The sequence below is a fragment of the Rhinatrema bivittatum genome, chromosome 5, assembly GCF_901001135.1.
Source record: "Rhinatrema bivittatum chromosome 5, aRhiBiv1.1, whole genome shotgun sequence".
Taxonomy (NCBI): domain Eukaryota; kingdom Metazoa; phylum Chordata; class Amphibia; order Gymnophiona; family Rhinatrematidae; genus Rhinatrema; species Rhinatrema bivittatum.
The window spans coordinates 353,213,157-353,233,036 of NC_042619.1; the positions used below are offsets into that span (position 1 = coordinate 353,213,157).

Consider the following 19,880-nt stretch of genomic DNA (forward strand, 5'->3'; position numbering starts at 1 on the left):
CCTGGCGTAACCCCGTCCGCCCGTAGCGGAATCACTGCCCCGGCGCTGCCGGAGAAATGACCGGCACGGGGCGCGCATGTCACGCAACCCCGACAACAGGATTTACAATAAAACAACAACCCCCCCCCCGGACTCTCCGTCAGGGCCGAGCAGGGAGTCTACCTTCCGCCGGCTCGGTCCAGCCGCTTCCCAGGCGTAACTAAGTCCAGCAACCTAGCTCGCTTCCGGATTCCGCCTCCGGTCGGCACGCCTTCGCTTGGCAACTTGGGAAATGTAGTCCCACGTGTGTAACTGTCCCTCACCTTCCACGACATTGCGGCGGCGTCTGCCCGCGTGGCCCTTCGGGTCGTGTAGTTCTCTTTGCCGTCACCACGTTTTCTCTCCACCTATGGCTGCTTTACCTTCTGCCCCGTCCCTCCCCCCTCCCCCCCCCGAGTAGAGAACTCTAAATCCCAGAATCCTCGTCGCGGTGCACCGAGCGCCGGAGCCGGCGGTGTGGCCTGAGCAGAGCCAAGCCTCGCAGCTGAGACGTTGTTTCCCACCCTGTAGCAGTAGCGGTCGCTGCTGCTGCTGCTTCTCTCCTTTATTTTATTATTATTATAATAGATATTATTTTTTTGGGGGGGAAGAAGCTGTCGTGCGCCTGCGCAGAGGCGGCGCTGGGCAGCGAAGTTGGTCCAAAAAATACCCCCCCCCCCCCCCCCGCTGGCCGTAAAATGGTAGGTGGCAACCAAATCCTTCCTTCTCCGCCCGTGACCGTGAGGGAGCCCGGGAGCCGGGCACGCAGGTGGAGGCTCCCCTCCTCCCGGGGGGGAGGTGACATGCGGCCGGGGAAGGCAGGGGTTCTCCCGGCGGGTAGGAGGAAGCTGAGTGCTGCCCGCCCAGAGGACGGCCCGGGAGAGGGGGGGGGGGCTGGCACGGTCTCGCCGCGCACGTACCTTTCCCTTTTTTGGGGGGCGGCTTGCCCTTTGCCTGGAGGGGGAGGGGGGGGGGAGGAAGAAAGGGCCCTCGGCTGTCCGGGCAGGTTTGCCACTTGCTTTGCGCTTTCCTTGGCATTGCTACTTGCTGTGTTTACTTTGGGGGGGGGGGGGGGGGGCATGTTAAAGACGCGTTTACTAAAATTTGGGGACCCGGTACTCGGTTGTAATGGAAGATCCCCTCTCTCCGCGGTCGATCCGGCATTTGTTTGGCTCCTTAGTCGCTTGTTTGCCGGCGATCAGCTCGCCCTCCGCTCGCCACTTAGTCAAGGGGGCGAAGATCTGCCCACCCAGATTTCCAGAACTTTGTGGGTTTCAAAGGAAACAAATTAACCAAAGAGTGGCAACATCGGAGATGCAATTCCCCGGGTTCTGGGGGTCGGGGCTCATAGCCGGAAAGGGTGTCCTGTCCTTGACCGGTGGGGAGGGGGAGGCTGGCAAGCAACTTCATGCAGGGGGGGGGGGGGGGCTTTCAGGCTGCCAGGGAGGCTGCTGGCTTGGTTTTTTTTTTTGCATTGGGAGAAAATCCAGCCCAGGCCTCTACTTGAACTGTCTGGCCTTAGCCGGAGGCCTGGTGCAAGCAAATGTTTCCCCCTTGAATATTAGTCCTAGGCAGCAGCACTCTTGTACTGTCAGCTGACAGGATGGCAGCTCAATAGTGCTGCATGGGAGTCCTAGTGCAACATTCTGCTTAGGGGGAGGGAAGAACCATTTTTATTTTTTTTTTGGTGTGTGTTTTGCTCGATTTTTTTTTTTTAATTTTGCTGTGTCATTGTTGCATGCAGTTAGGAGATTCTTTCCTGGAATTGAAGAATACGAAAGCGTAAGGATTAAACAAAGAAATGTTGGCAGTTTTATTTAAAATAAACTATCATCTTAGTGATGGAACTGGTGAGCCTAATTCTGTTACCCTTCACAAAATTTATTGATAACATTAAAGTGGAAACTATATGGGGAAAGGTTTACCTGCCTATACCTACATAGATTAAAACTGCAAAAAGTTTTCACTTAGTTGAAGCTCAGAGATAGACTTTCTTCTAGATGTATGGGAAATCAAAATTAATAAAACAATAGTATAAACGGTTTAAAATTTCTGAATGGAAGAAGTGAAGGTAAATTTAACATCATCTTTTGTCTGTTTTATAGCATTTTATTTACAAAATTTTTTTTGTAGCTGAAATGCAGAATCAGTTTATTTAAAATAAAGTTTAACCTTCACTTGGGGCATTTATGCATAGGCATGACACTGTTCTTATCTTTTAAGACTGTCTGTGATAACCTTTTAATGATCTCAATATATTCATAGTGTGCACAAGAGATATAGCAAGGGAGGAGCTAGGAGAAGATATATGTACATTTAAGTCTGTGGCGTCATATTGAACATGATTCCATGATCTACACCAGACTAGCTTTTTCTGATCTTCAAGGATCAGTGAGTTAATTCTTTGTTTATTTACGTTTAGCAGCTGAAACCACCAAACTAAGAAGTTGAATTGGCCACAAAACATAAAAATAATCTTCCAATAAATTTGAAATTTTCGGTGGAAAAAAAAAATTAAAAGCACCAAAACTCAATTCCTGAAAATAATGTACTTCATTCTGTGACACGATAGAATGCAATGGGCATCCGATGTTGCTGTCTGGCCTATTTTCTTTCTCCTCTTCAGATGTACTAAAGGTTTTCTCCCATTTTGTGTCTGTGGGGGAAAATGCTTAGTGCATAGGGCCCTTACTGTTTGTTTATTTATTTAAAGTATTTGTTGTTTGGTTTCATTTTTTTTAAATAAAGTACGGTATACAAAACAGTTCAACAAGGAGATGAGGTTTCCAAAATCTAGTACTATTTCCAGAAATGTCAGACTGCATTTAAAGTAAGCTCACCAAGCATTGTGAAATGTTTCAGAAGTGCTGCTCAGTAGTGTTGCTCAACCTTCAGTATTTTAAACACTCATTTGTAAACGGGGCTACTAGAAAATTTCCCAAAAAATCCGTTTAAAGAAAACTTTGCAGGGATCTTTTTAAGCCGGTTTCCTTCAGAATTTCTCCAGAATTCTCTTGTTTTTAAATTGGGTTACGATTTATCTTCTGATCTTCAGCAAGAATGGATGGCATGGTACCTGACCTAACATTCATAGCATAAGGCTTTAAAAAAAAAATAGACAGGATAATATAGTAAGCAAATGCCAGAAAGAAGGGAAAAATGTGAAAAAGTCCAAAATCAGAGTAGCCTAACGTATACAAAATGTAAACATTATAACACACTTGCATATTTCCAGTTCTTGTTATTTTTAAACTTTTATAAACACCTCTCCTTTATCTTATTTATTTATTTATTTAACAATTTTATATACCGACCTTCATAGTAGATTACCATATCGGATCGGTTTACAGTTTAACAGAGGGAAAAAACTAGAGTAACAAATTCACGTAAACGAAAGATAACCAAAGCAGGAATAAGTCAAAGTTACAATCAACAGGGGGCGGGAACTCCGATTGTAATTGACATTGTCATCAATCTGATACACTGATGCTCTCAGAGGACATATAGGCAAACTTTTAAAGCAACAGTCCCATCATCTCTTCAGAACATTTTCACGGTTTCTTGATATTTTTTTTTTTGGCCGAGTTTTCCACAGGGAACTGGTCTTATAAAAACACCATGCCTGTGTTATTGTCTGCCCCCCCTGGAAATATCCCACACCCAATAGTTTTTAAACCATTTATCCAGTTTCTTTCAGATTTCTGCCACAGATAGTAGCATGCTCGGTGACACTGGTTTACACATTTTATTTGCCCCGAGTTGCTATCTGCTTTATTACCTACAGCAAGGTTTTTGGTTTTTTTTTTTAATCCGGTCCTCTGGTATCTCCCCAGCCAGTCTGGTTTTTAGAACATCCATCGTGCATATATGCAGGAGAGAGAGATTTGGATATAATGGAGACAGGCCGACTCCAGGATCAGGATGTGCAGGAATTACAGGCCAGTTAAGTTCAGTTGAAATCTCAGGTACATGTTAGAGTACATTGTGATGTCATCGGCATTTTGAAAGCTGCTGGACCATTAATTGCCGTCGAGCATTTTGAAAGTTGTCCTGCCAGCACTGATCGAGCATAACCAATATGCAAATTTCAGTCCCAACGAGAGAAACTAGGCATCGTGAGATTTTCACGCATCTCCTTGTTTCGACCTTATTCTCAAGTCGTCTTTACTTTTTGTTGTTGTTTTTTTTTAGAAGACCAGGTGTGCATCTGGTGGCAAATTGGGACACCGTCGTGGAAGGTTCCCAGTTCAGTCCTTGAGTCAGGCCCTCGCCCTTTCCCTCCCTGCCCCGCCACCAGCTGGGGGATGCTTTAGAGGCAGCCATAGGAGCGGGGAATAGAATCAGGGATGACGTTTTAGTAGCCAGATTCAGGGCCCATGATTGCAGGAACCCCCCCTGGCAAATGCCCCCGGGACTGACGCTGCAGTGAGCAGACTACTTACATTTATGAGAGGGGGAGGAGATTATAAAATGGAAAAATATCCCAGCTAGTTACAAATGAAGTCTCAGGGTGCCAGATCCCAGCACCGGCTCTTGTTGAGCAGAAGAGGGAAAAACTGCAGGGCTGCTTTTAAGATTTTGGCACCCACAGGCAGAGTGCCTGGCAGTGGCCCTTTGAAGCTCTGCTGGCACATGGCCCTGCAGCAAGCAGAAGCAGGATCCTCATTGGGTTACCTTCCAAATTTTGCTGTGCTAGGCCGTGTGGCCTATGCCTCCATCCAGGCCTGGGAATCTACCTGGTTTAAAAAAAAAAAAAAAGTGTGCCCCCTTTTTATTATGATTAACAAATAAAAGCACTTGGCCACAATAGAATTATTAATCAAGGAACATGATAGAAATTTAAGTTGCAAAAAAACCCCCAAAAAAAACAGATATGCAAAAACCTTAGCGTCACGACGTGGCCATGTTTTGGCAGCTATCTGTCCGTCCGTTCCCCCCGCCTCCCAGAGGGATATTCAGAGTAATTATTTGATTAAAAAAAGGACTGAGAAATACATTAAAAAAAAAAAAAGAAAGCAAATCCTCATGTAAAAGTGTCTTTCTACAGACATTTTTAGATGGACATGTTTAGTGTCTGATTTTTAATGCACCTTTCATTGCAGTACTATCCCCTTTTAGCGCTTTTTCTAAAAAAAGAAATAAATAACCATTCTGTTTGCTTCGTCTGTGTATACTTTTTTCCCCAGAACCATTCAGCCTGTTGCAATCAGATTTTCAGGATAGGTGTATCTAGGGGTATGCATTCGTTTTGGTAGTTTAAGTGCATACATTTTTTTTTACACACACAACATTTGATTGTATGCATGTGAGTACAATTTACACGCATAACATTCGATTTTATGCACGTAAAACGGCTTTTATGCAACTAAAAGAAGCGAAACCAAAAAAAAAAAATGCAACACCAAAAAAAAAAATTAAAGAACAAACTGAAAATCTTCTGGGCATATCTCTAATACCTATATAAAAGTAACAAAAAGGTTGTGAATTAGCGTAAGTTTGAATCTTGTGCTATTTCAACCACTTTTTTTGTGTCTGTTACCGTGTGCTGTCTATCTGTGCACAGAGCTTTTCTATATAAAAGTTAATGAAATGTTTTACCATAAAACTTATGAATCTAACCCAAAATTGAAAACCTCTTTTCTCCCATTAAAATCATGGATTAAAATACTGCCAAATCCAGCCTTCAGCTGTTCATGCCATAATTCATCTTGTAGATACAGTAACATGATGCCTTTTATGGGGTGCATTTAAAACACTGAAACACTAAAATTGTCTCAGAAGTGACCTGAAAATCAGAATAAAAAGGGGATTTGCCTATTTTAACTAGGAGCTGTAAGACCTACATTCCTATTTCCTAGTACTGTTTAAAAGAACTTTGAAAGTAGTGCTGTAACACGGACAGTTTCAAAGCATGGTGGATATTACTATGTACAATGCACACTTCTGAAATATTGCACATTACTTACAGGTTCTTTGTTTGTTTGTTTTTTTTTGGGGGGGGTGTACAGGTTGGAAAATGTTTTCTTGCTGTTTTATGACTTAATATAAATTGTATATATTAAGGGGAATGTTCATCTTCATCACTGCTCATTGGAAGATTTGCTCTTGAAGTGTTAGATTTATATATTAAAAACTGAGCCATCCCGTAATCTATTTTAGTGCTTTCAGCGATGAGCAGGGAGACCCTGTACTGCTCACTGAAGCATGAAAGTTAAAAGAACAATTCTTTAATCCATTCTCTATTTTCTGCAGACCTTTCAAGGCACTTGTGCCCAGATTCTCATTTAGTTAGCTAATCAAATAAGGATTGTCCTGTTTGCAGATTCATTTGCAGCCACAAGCATGCTTACAAGTTAAGTTCCTGCATAAATCAGTTTCATACTATAAGTTCAAGTTTTAAAGCATAAATTGTTTAGAAGGGCAAACATATATTGTTAGATTGTTTTATATTACAAGCTTAGCTGTGTGTTTTGTTTTTGTTTTGTTGTTTTTATTATTGTGCTAGATTATTTGCCAGCAGAATGTTGGTGCTATTGCAGTAGATGCGTAAATTCTTTGAATGTGTTAAAGTATAAATGTACATGTAGATGCTGTCATTTCAGTCTCAAGAAAAAAAGTGAAGTCATTTTAACTAGAGAAGAACAAGACTTTGTCTTCCTTTAATGCCGAAGTTGACCGTATGTTTCAAGAAAATTAATTCATCATAAGAGATAGGCATTAGTAATAGAATGCTGGAGCAAACTTCTGGATTAGCTTCATTGGCTCTCCTGCTTCTTTTGCATCCTAAAGCATAAGCTTAAGTCATCTCAGAAGGACAAGGTCCGCCAGTTTATGGCCTTTACCCAGGCTGGTGAAAGGACTGCTATATACTGTTTAATGCAGAATGAGTGGAAACTAGAAGTGGCAACAGACAACTACTTCCAGAACCCAGACTTGTACTACAAAGAATCCATGAAAAATTCAGTAGACAGAAAGAAACTAGAACAATTGTATAACAGGTACAAAGGTAAGAATTCTTATTTTAAAATGCATTTCATTGAAAATGTATTTTGTTTTACCACTTACAATAGAAAATGTTTTACGATACTAATTCAGTACCTTTTTTGATTTCCATTGCTTCCCAATATGGGTCTGAATGTTTGTTTGTTTTTTTGATTAAATTGATCCTGAGGAAGACAGCAGCTAGTCAGATGCCTTGAAAACATTGTGTGAGAGAAGATTTTATTTCTGGTGTGTAAATAATGGGACTTAACGATTGGGGACGATTTCTCTGCCATTGTTTTCCTTCTTTTTTTTTTGCTGCTGTTAATCCCTTATGTGACTGGAGCTCCCTGAAACCCTCTCGTGATAAGTGGAGTCCTTTATCTGTTCGTGTCAGAAGCTGGTCTCTTGGAACTCCATTAATATGTAATGCAAAACACTGATCTGAACTTTTGTCTTTAAGCGTTGTGACCAGGACTGGTGTCAAGATAGCTGCAGTTAATTTTGTTTGTAGGCTTTTTTTTTTGTGCAAATTGGTCATTTTAGATTTATCCTGAAAACCAGACACATTTATGGTGCTCGTGCACTAAAGTTGTCCATCCCAGATGTAAGATTCTTCTGGTGGGGGAGTTGTGTCATTTGTTTATCGGGCGCATACTCGCTCTCATATCAACATGTGGAGACACAAACACTATGGTGTAAAGCTCCTACAGTATTTTTTGTCTGTCTTACGCTGCTCTTTACAGTGCACAACTCATGCAGCCACAAGTAGTAAGCATAATGGCATTATAGCGTGACAAAAACAAAATGTAAAGAAATTGTAGGAAACATCCAAACTGACTACAAGCAAGTTGTACGTGTATGTGGAAGGCTTTTCTAGAAAAAATAGTAGCGCTTCTAATTTTGTAAGAGTCTGTCCTTCCAGCGACTCCTGAGAACGTGTAAAAGCTAGTGAACATCAAGCTGGGAGCCATTCTATCCGGGGAGTTCAACTAAATGAAATCTATGTGATTCCGATTATTGAATTACTAGCCAGTGCAAGTTAAGGATCGGATAGCAGATGTTTAAATTAACTGCATTTCTTTGTTATGTTTTAATTGCACTTATCACAGCAGACAATATTAAGTACATTTAAACCTCGCCTTTTATGAAAAGGCTGCTTCTAACTGGAATAAATTAATTTTAGCTAGACATGTCATATAGCATTACAATAGGGCAGTTGTGACTATCCTGTAGAAGGGTCGCTGTACGGAGATAGCGTCAGAACATCTGGGTGGTTTCAGTTTTATTTCACAGTGTGTTTCTGATTATTAGGGCACGCAGTAGTGGTGTAACAAGATTGCGGTCTATTTTTGAGCATGACCATCTTATTTTACTCTCAGCTTTTTACACTCCAGCAGGCAATGATTCTGCCACAGTCTGTCGTCACATTGACTGTATTGCTTAATTGTAAAACATTTTAGAGGTCTCTGGCTACAGAAGGAAAGATTGGGATAAGTCTGATCAGAAAGGCACGACAGTATCAGGATCAGAAAACTAGGGCAGAAATCGCCGAAGGCTATCCTACATGGGGGGGTGGTACAGTCATGGAGGACATTGCTCGACAAGAAGGTGACTTAGCTTGTTCCACCATCAATTTGTACTCCAGAAGATGCCTTTCCAAAAGTCAGGGGTTAATGCTAAAGTTTTTAAAAAGTCTTGTAGTGTTACTATGTCCTGCTCTGGTGTAGGCCCCATTTGCAAATTATTGAATAGTAAAGAACATTTTTTAAAAAAAAAAGCAAAATAGAATCCTTGCAATGGAAAAACCATGCAGCTTTGCCAAGTGCTTCCTACGTCTGACTGACGTTTTCAAAAAGCAGTGCCCATTTTATGCTGCTTGTTTGTTTGTTTATATCAGCGTGTTTCCCATCTGTGTGTCCTCAGACCTGATCAGGTGTGCCGTGCATCTCCACACTGCCTGCTGCTCAGATTCAGGTCGGCATCTTGCCAGCAACAAGACACACACCAGCAGTGACTCTTACAAGTATAAGAGCGCCTTTTGGAAAACATTTGTAGTTATGCATGCCTCTTCCTGAGCACAGCATAAGCCCCAGAATATGTCATTAATTGGCAACCTGCAAGGCATAAATAGCTGGCCCTTTTTTAATTTTTATGTGGGACACACATTGAACACTGCATCCCCCTCATCTTCAATTCCTGAGCCTTCTCCGTCTTTCCAGCCTGAGTGAGACAGGGACTCATTGCATTGAGCACTGGATATGATAACATTGAGTGAGTATCTGGAACAGTAGCAGTAGAGGAACTCTGGCAGCCGCTTGGGGCAGTCGGGGTAACTAACCAAGCTGGTTGCTTGCCCCGCATTTACTTCTCACTTCTCCTGCACTTGTAGATGGGAGGGAGTTGATCCTTTGTGATGGACGCATGTGTCTTCACCCTGTCCTTTGTGTTAAAATTTGGAAGAGACTAGTGAACTTCTAATCTCTCCCTACCTTCTCTTTTGGCCGTATGAGTCCTCTTCACATCCTCACCAGCTGCTCCATTTGAGGCTGGTGTGCCACTCAACAAGTTTTATTATCATCATCAGCTTTGTTACACGCCTTCTGATCTACAAGCCCAAGGTGACTTGTAGCAAATTACGCAAAATAATTCAGCTTAATAATACTACAACAATAACATCCATATAAGTAATAAAACAGTGGATCCCAGTTTAACAGCTTATTCCAGTAAGCTTAATCAGAAAAGGTCTAAATAAAAAGCTAGACTTTACGATATTTCTTAAATAAGTTGACGTAAATCGTAGCTTTTTAAGAAGTGCATTCCAAAGAGGTGGAGCATGAGACTGTGCTCTGCTGGGTTCTGCTCAATCGTAGAGATTTAACAGATGGAAGTGCCAAAAGCCCTTCTGACCCAGATCTTAACATCCGTATGGTATGCCAACTGGTTTCCGAGATTCAAATTATTTAAAGCTATAAGTACTAAGATGAAGATATTTAAAACGAATTCAGAAAAGGACAGGGAGCCAGTGCAGATCTTTCAACAATTGTGTAATATGTTCTCGTCTACCCATTGTATGAAATACCACCACAAATAGAGTAATTATTAATTGGAGCCTCCAATTGTATACAGTTTTTATGAATTAATTACTCAAACTGTTGATCAGAGTTCATTTCAGTCAGAACAAGGATTCATGAAGTTTCTATAAAATTAGAGATTTTGAGTTTTATCAATGAAAATTGATTAATATAACTGTTTTAGTGATGACTTAGATGCATTTTCACAGTTTCTAAAGCAGCACAACAGATTACTGACCACAAGTTTGCACAGATAAATTCAGAGAAATCTCAGGCTGTCTACACCAAAACTAAGAGTAACTTCAGACTTATTAAAAGTTAAAATTTTGTTCTCTCACTGTGCTGGCAAACAGCAATTGAAGGAGATGGGTAGCTTCTCTCTGTGAAGACAACAGCATCAGTGTTGTTCTGCGTGCCATTCTGGAAAGCTTACTTGAGTGCAGGCATCTCTGTTCACACCAAAGGCCAGGCAGAGATGGGAGCAGGCAAGCTTCTTGATCTGGTCCCGAGGGTGTTGTCCGTTGGTATCGGTAGGAGCTTTCTGATGGAGGGGCTTCTTCTGATGATGGGCTTTTTCACTCCTTTTGTTTCATATACTTTTATGGAAGTGAACAGGCATAATACATGCACCGTCAATGCATATGGATGAGGGCCAAGCACAGGTCTTTGATTGGGAGTTTCACACTTTTTTTTTAAATAAGTGAAGAGTTCATTTTTGCATAGGGAACTGCATGGCCTCAGGAAAAAAAAAAAAAAAAAGCAGTGGTCAATCCAGGTCACAAGTACCCGGCAAGTTTCCATGCTGCTAATACCCAGGGAAAAGTAGTAGCTTTCCCCAGGTCTAAACCTCCAGTTTATGGACTTCTCCTCCAGGAACGTGTTCCTACCTTTTTTAAACCTAGCTATGCTAACTGCCTTTACTCCATCCTCTGGCAATGAATTCTAAAGCCTAATTGTGTGTGGCGTGTAAAAGAATTTTCTCTGATTTGATTTAAATGTGTTATTTATTAACTTCATGGAGTGTCCCTTAGTCTTTCTATTTGTTTGTAAGGGTAAATAACTGATTCACGTTTGCCCATTCTATTCCACTCATGATTTTATAAGCTTCTGTCATATCCCCCTCGGCCATCTCTTCTCTAAGCTGAGCAGCTCTCTTAAGCTGTTCCTCATAGGGGAGCTATTCCTTTATCATTTTGGTTGCCCATCTCTGTACCTTTTCCAGTTCCGCTGTATGTTTTTTTGAGATGCGATGACCAGAATTACACACAGGCATTCTAGGAGAATGGGTACAGAAGACATTTTTCATTTTATTCTCCATTCCTGTTTGTAATCTTCAATTCAGTATGTGGGGGCGGTGAAAAAAGCAAAGTATCGTCCACAATAACGCCCAGATCCTTTTCCTGGATGGTAGCTCCTAATATGGAATTTAACATCGTGTGACTACAGCAAGGGTTATTTTTACATCTGCTCATCCCTTTGCACGTCTACATTAAATTTCATCTGCCATTTGGATGCCCAATCTCCAGATCTCTCAAGGGCCTCCTGCAATTTCTCACAATCCGCTTGTGATTTTAACAACTCGGAATAATTTTGTGTCTGCAGATTTGATCACCTCACTCATTGTTCCATTTTCCAGATCATTTTATAAATATATTAAAAGGATCGGTTCCAGTACAGATCCTTGAGGCACCTCATTGTTTACCTTTCTCCATTAAGAAAACTGCCCATTTAATCCTAGTTTCTTTCCCATCTTTTAAGCAGTTTGCAGTCCACAGCAGGACATTGCCTCCTATTCCATGACTTTAATTTTCTTAGGAGTATCTCATGGGGGAGTTTACCAAACGCCTTCTGAAAATCCAAATGCATGAGATCCATCGGCTCACCATCATCCACAAGTTTATTAACCCCATAAAAATAAATAGCAGATTGATGAGGCAAGACTTCCTTTGTGTGACTCCATGCTGTCTTTCTATATGTTCTGTGATTTTTGTTCATTAGAATAGTTTTACAAGTTTTCCTGGCATTGAAGTCAGGCTCACTGGTCTATGGCCCTTTTTAAAGATCGGTGTTGCATTGGCCACCCTCCAGTCTTCAGGTACAATAAACAATACTGGTAGGTTACAAATTGCTAGTAATAGATCTGCAGTTTCATTTTTTTAGTTCTTTCAGATCTGATCCAGGCAATTTGCTACTCTTTTTTTAGTTTGTCACTCTGCCCTTTTACATCTTCCAGGTTCAGCATGATTTGTTTCAGTTCTTCTGAATCATCACCATTTAAAAAAAAACCAAACTTTCTGGCATGGGTATCTCCTGAACATCCTCTTCAGTAAACCCCAAAGCAAAAAGATTATCTTTCTGTAATGGCCTTGTCTTCCCTTTAACCCCTCGATCATCTAATGGTCTAACCAACTCTCTCACAGACTTCCTGCTTTGAGCATATTTTGTTTGCAAATTTTAACTTCTGATGCATTCGCATACCATTTTCCTGCTGCGTCTGAAGTTAGGTTTTTGGTTTTTCTTTTAGTGCTTGCGTTATGAAACTGCACTGAATTTCAGCACATGGTGAATTTTCAAAACATTTACATGCCTAAAAACTAGCATATACCACGCACAAGCTTTCACTCATGTGCATGCTATTGTATTAAACATGTACATATGTATTTTTGATCTCGTGAGCACATTTACAAGCTCAAAAAAGCAGTCTGGGGTATTCCGGGGAGAGGCCAAAAGATAAGCGCATGAGTTGCTATTTTAAAAGAAACTTACACCTGCACATTTAGCAATTTATTCATGTAATTTTAAACTTGCTGATTATCTTGGGTGATCATACTCACCTATTGCTTACTGTTATTTGAGTGGGAGATCTAGGTGAACAGGGGGAGTTGAGAGTGAAGAACTAGGAGAGTTTTAAGGACTGGATGAACTGGTAGAGCTTTGGCAAACTGTTGATTTCAATTATGCACGTGTTTTAAAATATACTGATCCATGCAGGAAACAGGGTTGTTGTACGCGAGCAAGTCGCAATATTTTTTTGCACGTAAAATATACACACACGTTTGTAAAATAGGAAAAGTAGCTGTGTTCAATGCACTGCATTGAGGTACATTTTATAATCTGCATGTATCGGATACGCGCAGGTTATAAAATACTGTAGTAGAGCTCCACGTGTGCATATATGGAGCTGCACAGAGTTGTTTGAAAGTTATCCTCGCTGTCTTTAACACAGGGCATTTTTACATCAGCCCCAAAATGGTTAGCTAACTTCACAGTCAGTTTCCAGGTGGGTTTTCTGCTCTAGTTTACACTTAACTGATTCCAACTGGAGGAGTAGCCTAGTGGTTAGAGCTTAGGCTATGAACGAGGGAGGTCGGGGTTCAAATCCCACCTTAGGCAAGTCATTTTACCCACCATTGTCTTGGGTACTAACTTAAATGATAATAACTTACGGACCAGTTCTGTAAAGTGCTCTCAGCTGTGCGCACTCTTTAACACAAGGGCAGGCGTAAAGTTTTGAGCATCCCAAAAAAAATACTGCTTTTCCATACACCCTCCATCTTAATATCCTAGCGATATTAAGTCTGAGGAACCAAAAATGTTAGTAAGTAAATAAAATTAAATTAAAAAAAAAATTTTTATTTTTTTTTTAAATAATTTAAAAAATGTGCCAGTTTCCTGAACCCACTGACAGCCACCTCTCCTGGGCCATAATCGTCCCTAGCGCCTCCTTTTAGCGCAACCCCCTCATTTAAATACGGGATTGCACGCCCAGGAGAGGTGACTGAGCTGGGCAGTAGTAGCTTGTGATCTGTCTAATGTTTGGGCACTTGCCAGGTACTTGTAACCTGGATTGGCCACTGTTGGAAACAGGATGCTGGGCTTGATGGACCCTTGGTCTGACCCAGTATGGCAGGTTCTTATGTTAGGAAAACAGATGTTTAAAATTGAACATTTGTTCTCCTAACCGGACCAGCTGGACCGCGTTCATTTCTGAGCGTAAAATGTGTGGAGGGGGTTTGGCTGCCTGTTTTCCACGTGCTAAACCCCTTACAGTATAAGAGGTAATAGACGCACGTCAAACGTGCGGCCAACCGCATGTTAAGCAGTGCGCTCAGCTGAGCGCACTTTACAGAATCGGCCCGTTAGTGGGTGCAGAAGCCTAGGCTGGGCATCGAACCTTGGTTTGCAAACAGAGGTAACTGAATAAGCCTATTTGTCCAAATGGTTTCTTTGCTGTTCTGTGCATGTGGCAAAATTTCTTGACATTAAGGTCTAAAACATGTCTGGAGATTTAATTTGATCCTGATCTTGTCTTTCTACAACTCAGCAAGATTTGGTGCTCTTTGGCATTAAAATAATGGGTAGTATATGACATTCCAAAATGATTTTGGTGAGCTGTAACTGATAGATTTCCAAAACCATATTAGCACTCCTGACCTCAAATTCTTTACCTGCTTCCTGTTTTATATTTGCTTGTATATTTTGTTTATTTGGTTGTAACTTTCCATGTATCTATTTTAGTAATTTTATGAAATCTGCTATGAGCTCATTAGATGGAAGTGCATAATATCAAGCGTAATAAATCAATTTTATTTCTCCAAGGCAAACATTTTTTATTCTTAAGAGTTTTAATACCTTGTTGTGCAATATCTAAACAGTTTACTTGCTCTGATGCTGATTTTTCTTCATTTGCATTCAAATTCTTTCTTCTGGATCCTACCCAGAAAAGCTGGTTTTATAGCATCACTTTCTCAAATATCAACGTGTCTCAGAGAAATCGACCAAGGTAGCTGACAAATGTGTATCTTATGCATTAGGTAAACCTGTTTTTAAACATTTTGGAATAAGTGCTGGTGCCTGCAGTTTGATTCAGAGAAAAGGGTTAGCTGGTCTATTAGGACATAGCAGTGACTTTGTGTGCTTTTCTTTTGAATTGAAAAAGGGTCTGATCTACAAATCTCTGTTTACAGTTCAGCATTTAGAGATGTCTTGAAGTATTTTTTTTCATAAATCGGTTAAAAAAAAAACACCTTTTTTTGCATAGAAGTCAGAGTAGTTTGGGCATGCCCTGTGGAAACTTGGCATTTTCTGGATGAGGTTGTGGACTGAGGCAATAGTGGCTTCACAATAGGATTGCAGATAAGCACGTCTAAGCTTTATGTGAATATTTTATTGATTACAAAGTAAGATAGCTTAATTTAGTATTTGCACCACTTCAGTTTCTCTGAATCGTGTTTGACTTTTTTGATGGACAACTTTGGATGATGAGATTTATACCATGCCTTTGCCCTGACAGTTAGAGGGGTGATACGAAACACGAATAGTGTACATTTTTTAAGCTCTTTTTAGAATAAAACAACTCAGAATTAAGTGTATTACAGATTATAAATTGGAATTAATTTGTGGATCTATTGATGATCAAAATCTATAGTTTATCTCTTGTTAAAGAAAGATACAAATGTTAAGAAAAAGGATGAGTGGCAATAATAAAATTGCATCAAAATGTTCATCACAATTCTCTGTTTAGGGAGAAGTTGGACAAGCGGTAGCATATCCATGTTCTGTTTCCAAGTAATCTCCAGAAGCTAGGCAGTTTAAAAAGATGAGGAGCAATCATGTAGAAAGATGATGCACGTACCAATAGATGTGCTTTTTATCCCAGGAAGAATAATACAGCTTCAGCTTTGTTTAGGACATTTTGTGTTTTTGCAGCATAAATACAGACTTCATTTATTTATGAAATGGGAGAGGGGGAATTATCAGGGCACATTAGTGGTTCAGTGGCTTACAAACTCCTTTCCAGTAGGAGTCCACATCACAAAATTGCAACAACTTATTGGGCAAACTTATTCGATATAATTGACAATTTCTAAAACTGAGCCAACTTTATAATCTAGTTGCCCTTTCAGGAGCAATCTTGCATCTCTTGTAAGGCTTCCTCTGCATTAAACAGGTTTGGATAAAGATGGCTAGTTTTTCAATGCTGGCAATCCCTTAACTGGTAACATACCATATTTATTTCTTCATTGACTCACCCAAATTTAGGGCTAGAGTAACTATCCGGTATAGAGCTTTTTGCCAGCTTCAGCAAACAGAACTGACATTCTGTCTTTAAAAAAAAAAAAGCACAGCTCAAAGGCCCTTGCGTATCTTGGGGAAATTGAAAGTCCTAGGTAAAAGGAGTTTATTTGACCAGCCCCTGCTCTGAATTGCATAATGCCTTATTCCTTTCATTATAATATGCATGACCCTCATCATTCTGTTCCCAGTTGCTGTCCTAAATCGCCAACATCTAGAGCTGGACAAAGGGAACAGTCTGAGCATTCATACTCTGTGATATGTCCACGAAATAAGAACAAGACGACAAAAACGTTACCCACCATTCGGTTGTCACGCTTTAACGTTTAACAATGCTCCAAAGTACTTAGGCCCTATTCTGCAAGAGTTAATGGGAGGAAAAATGAACCATAAAAATCTCTGGTGGAAAAAGTATTTAAACATTTTAGAGTGAACTCGTAAAGACTGTTCAACTTACAAAGAAAGAAAAAAGGAAGTGGTTATCCCCATTGTACAAGTCATTTTATGAGATCTCAGTCAGAACACTGTGTCCAGTCCTGGAGGATGTACCTCCCTGGAAAGATATAGACAGAGTGAAGATGGTCCAGAAAAGGCTCCCAAAATGATGTGGAGTTTGTACCAAAAGCTCTATGAGATGAGACAAGGATCTTAAATATGTGTACTTTTAAAGGTGAGGAAGAGCTAGGGGACGCATATTAGGCACATTCAAATATCTGAAAGCTAGTACTAATGCCCAAGAAGGAAAGGAAGTTCTAGAACAAGGGGCTCATAATATGAAGCTCTAAGGTGGTAGACTGGTGGATCAACGTCAGGAACTCATTTTCACGTGAAGGGTGGTGGATGTGTGGAATACCTTTCCAGAGCAGATAGTGGAGCCTAAAACAGTAGCAGACTTTAAAAAGGCAGGGAATAAGCACAGAGGACATAATACGTGCAAAAAAAAAAAAAAAAAGTGAAGAGATAATAGAAGCATGACCGACCAGCTCGAAGTGCTAAGATGCCCTGTTCAGATGATTCAATGAGTGCCGGGGCTGGCAGAATGAGTGGCAGTAGGTAACTCGAAATGTTAAGATGTCCTAGTGGAAATGTAGGATCCTACCTGGTAGATTAGGCAGGGGGACCTAGGAGGCTGGGTGTTCGGGCAACAGTCATGCTAGCATTGTAATCTATTGAGTTATTACAAATCATTTATGATTAGATATGGGAAGGGAGGGGAATTGGGTGTGAACCATATGGGTGGGGGAGATTGTCTACTGAGTTGCCTAGGCAGAAGAGTTTAAATGAAGACAAACCTTATCGTGGGAGAGCTCTTTCAGGTGGCTATGCTGTATGCTGGGAGTTTGTATATCTCCTTAGCAGTGAGGACAAGAATAACTGGGCATACTGGATGGGCAGGGGTAGCCTAATCATTTAAAGCAGCAGGCTGTAACCCAGTGAAACTAGGGTTCAAATCCTTCTGCCGTTCCTTAATCCATTTCCTCGGGTACAACCTTAGATTGTAAATCTTCTGGGAACAGTGTACATGAAGATGATCTGCTTTGAAATGGCTGACCAGTTACAAAAGGGCAGGATATAAATCCAAAATTAAATTACATTTGAAAAAAATGTGCATATACACACACACAGCACTATGGGCTTAGTAGTGAAGAACGACAGTATGTATATAAATGCAGGAATAGAATAGTCAAAAAACCAGAAATATAATATCTCTATTGAATACATCTGCCTGCTCTCACTCCCTTATGATCATCTCGTTCACAAACAAGAGGACAGGCCTTTGCACAACAAAGAATTCATTCACTGTGTTACCTTCCCTAGCAAATTATGATCTGACATCTGTAAACTCCCCAATGCAGAACGAACTATCCAGTGAGGCAGATAGGTGGATTAAGGCTCTTGAAAGACACTGGCCAACTATATAAGGACACCGAAACCGTTCTCGGGCTCACATCACATAGAAAACCAATTGATACCATTTTGTTGTACAGTGATTTGTACTAGTATAATGGATGTGGTGGAGAAAAATATAGGTACAACCACCATTGCAGGTAGTGGAGACAGGGCGAACCACACACACAAATATATACAGTCACAGGAGAGGTGTGTCATGATGCCTGGGGAAATGGGGGCAATGCTGTCATTCAATAAAGAATTGAAACGTCTGGACACAGGATTGATCATGTTGCCCCTTTATAGGAAAGTCTATCGGGTGGATGTCAGACCTCACATAGATATCCAAACCAACAAAGGAAGATGTGAGGAGTAGTTTTAAAGACAAACTATTGAGCTAAAGTTCCAGGTGCTCATGTACTAATCAAGGATTATAGTTTCCTTATTTCAATGTTTCATCTTTATTGGTAATTTAATAAGTTGTAGTTCCAAATATATCACTGTACCATATGAAAGTTTCATAGACTGTGGTCCCCTGCCATGGCCATTTTTCACCTGTCAGCTTCTTCGGGAGGGACTAAAATTAGACTAACAAGCTTATAGGGTCAATCATCAAAATGTGTTATGGCATTAACACCCTCGATAATGCATGTGATATTAATGGTATCGCTTGCACAAAAATACATTTTTCATAGGGAGGGGATTTGGGATGGATTAATGAAAATGAGGGGTAATTTCGCACATTTTTAATGCTGGAAATAACTGCACCTTTTTTCCTGGCATTAAACTGTGTGACATGCTCGAAACAGGCATAATGCAATTTGTGATAAAGATTGCAAATTGAATTTTGGCCATTTCTGTCCTTGGGGAGAGGGAGAAGAGAGAGAGAGCCTCTGGGGAGGCCTTCACAGTATTCAACTATTTATATCGCTATATGAAGGCCAGCTAATAACTCGAGGTGAGGTTTTGGTGGTTGTTTTGGGGCCAGTTTGACATGCAGAGTGAGACGTAGGCACAGCACAGTACACCTCCGTGAAGATCTTCACGGAGGTGTACTGTGCTGATCCTCCAGTTTGTGGAGCCTCCTAAGGAAATTGTGGCAGTCCCAGTGCATGATATCCTTAAGGAGCTGAAGTTAAGGATATGGGAACATCCTCTTACAGTGCCTCCTCTTTAATAGAAAGCCTACCGGATTCGATAAGCATCAGCTCCCCTTCCAATCAATGGTCCCTGAATCCGCCCTCAAGACGGCCAGCCACTCTTGGACCCATTCCTTGGCACCACAGGGGAAGGAGCACAGGATGTTAGACGCTCTTGGGAGGAAAGTGTTCCAGGCAGCCATGCTTATTGCCCACATCGCCACCTTATCAGCTCCACGTGCGCCAATACTCACAGGACCTCTGGAAGCCGTTGCAGGAGTTAGCCGAGCAGCTGCCTCAGCAGCAGCAGGACTCCCTCCTGTCGCTGGTGCAGAAAGGCTTGGAGTGCGGAAAACGCAAGGTCTGGCCGATCTACAGTGTTTTCAAAACAGCAGCAAGGGCCTCTGCAATGGGAATTGTCGTTTGCAGAAGGGCATGGCTGCGGGTCTTGGATCTCCATCCAGAGGTTCAGGAATGGCTTGCTGACATTCCATGTACTGGGGTGAATCTCTTTGGAGATAGGTTGAGGGACGTTGTGGCCCAGTTATGGGACCATAATGAGACCCTCTAATAGCTCTTCGCTGGCACTCTGGACCCTTACTCAGGGTCCATTTGAGTACATTTGGGGCATACCACCATGGTATAGACGCCCATCTTTTTACAACCTATAGTTGTGTGTTTTATGCGGGGCCTGCTTCAGTTG

General features: G+C 41.1%; 2 protein-coding genes across 20 annotated transcripts in view; one reads left to right on the forward strand and one right to left on the reverse strand.

Annotated features, from left to right (window-relative positions):
- TMCO3 (transmembrane and coiled-coil domains 3) overlaps positions 1-394 on the reverse strand; it is a 71,729-nt gene extending 71,335 nt beyond the window's left edge. For 3 of the 5 annotated variants that reach the window (XR_003857151.1, XM_029604637.1, XM_029604634.1), the window contains exon 1: positions 163-274. The gene's annotated coding sequence lies outside the window, so the exon portion shown is untranslated. Of the gene's footprint in view, positions 1-162; positions 275-302 lie in introns of those variants that run through there. The other 2 variants (XM_029604635.1, XM_029604636.1) reach the window with 2 other exon arrangements.
- Positions 395-472: 78 nt separating this feature from the next.
- DCUN1D2 (defective in cullin neddylation 1 domain containing 2) overlaps positions 473-19,880 on the forward strand; it is a 73,505-nt gene continuing 54,097 nt past the window's right edge. For 2 of the 15 annotated variants that reach the window (XR_003857152.1, XM_029604638.1), the window contains exons 1-3: positions 807-855; positions 1,763-1,800; positions 6,808-7,024. Coding sequence is in view for 14 of the 15 variants with exons in the window: in XM_029604638.1 (XP_029460498.1) it covers positions 822-855; positions 1,763-1,800; positions 6,808-7,024 (289 nt within the window). In the remaining variant the exon portion in view is untranslated. The other 13 variants (XM_029604640.1, XM_029604644.1, XM_029604641.1 and 10 more) reach the window with 13 other exon arrangements.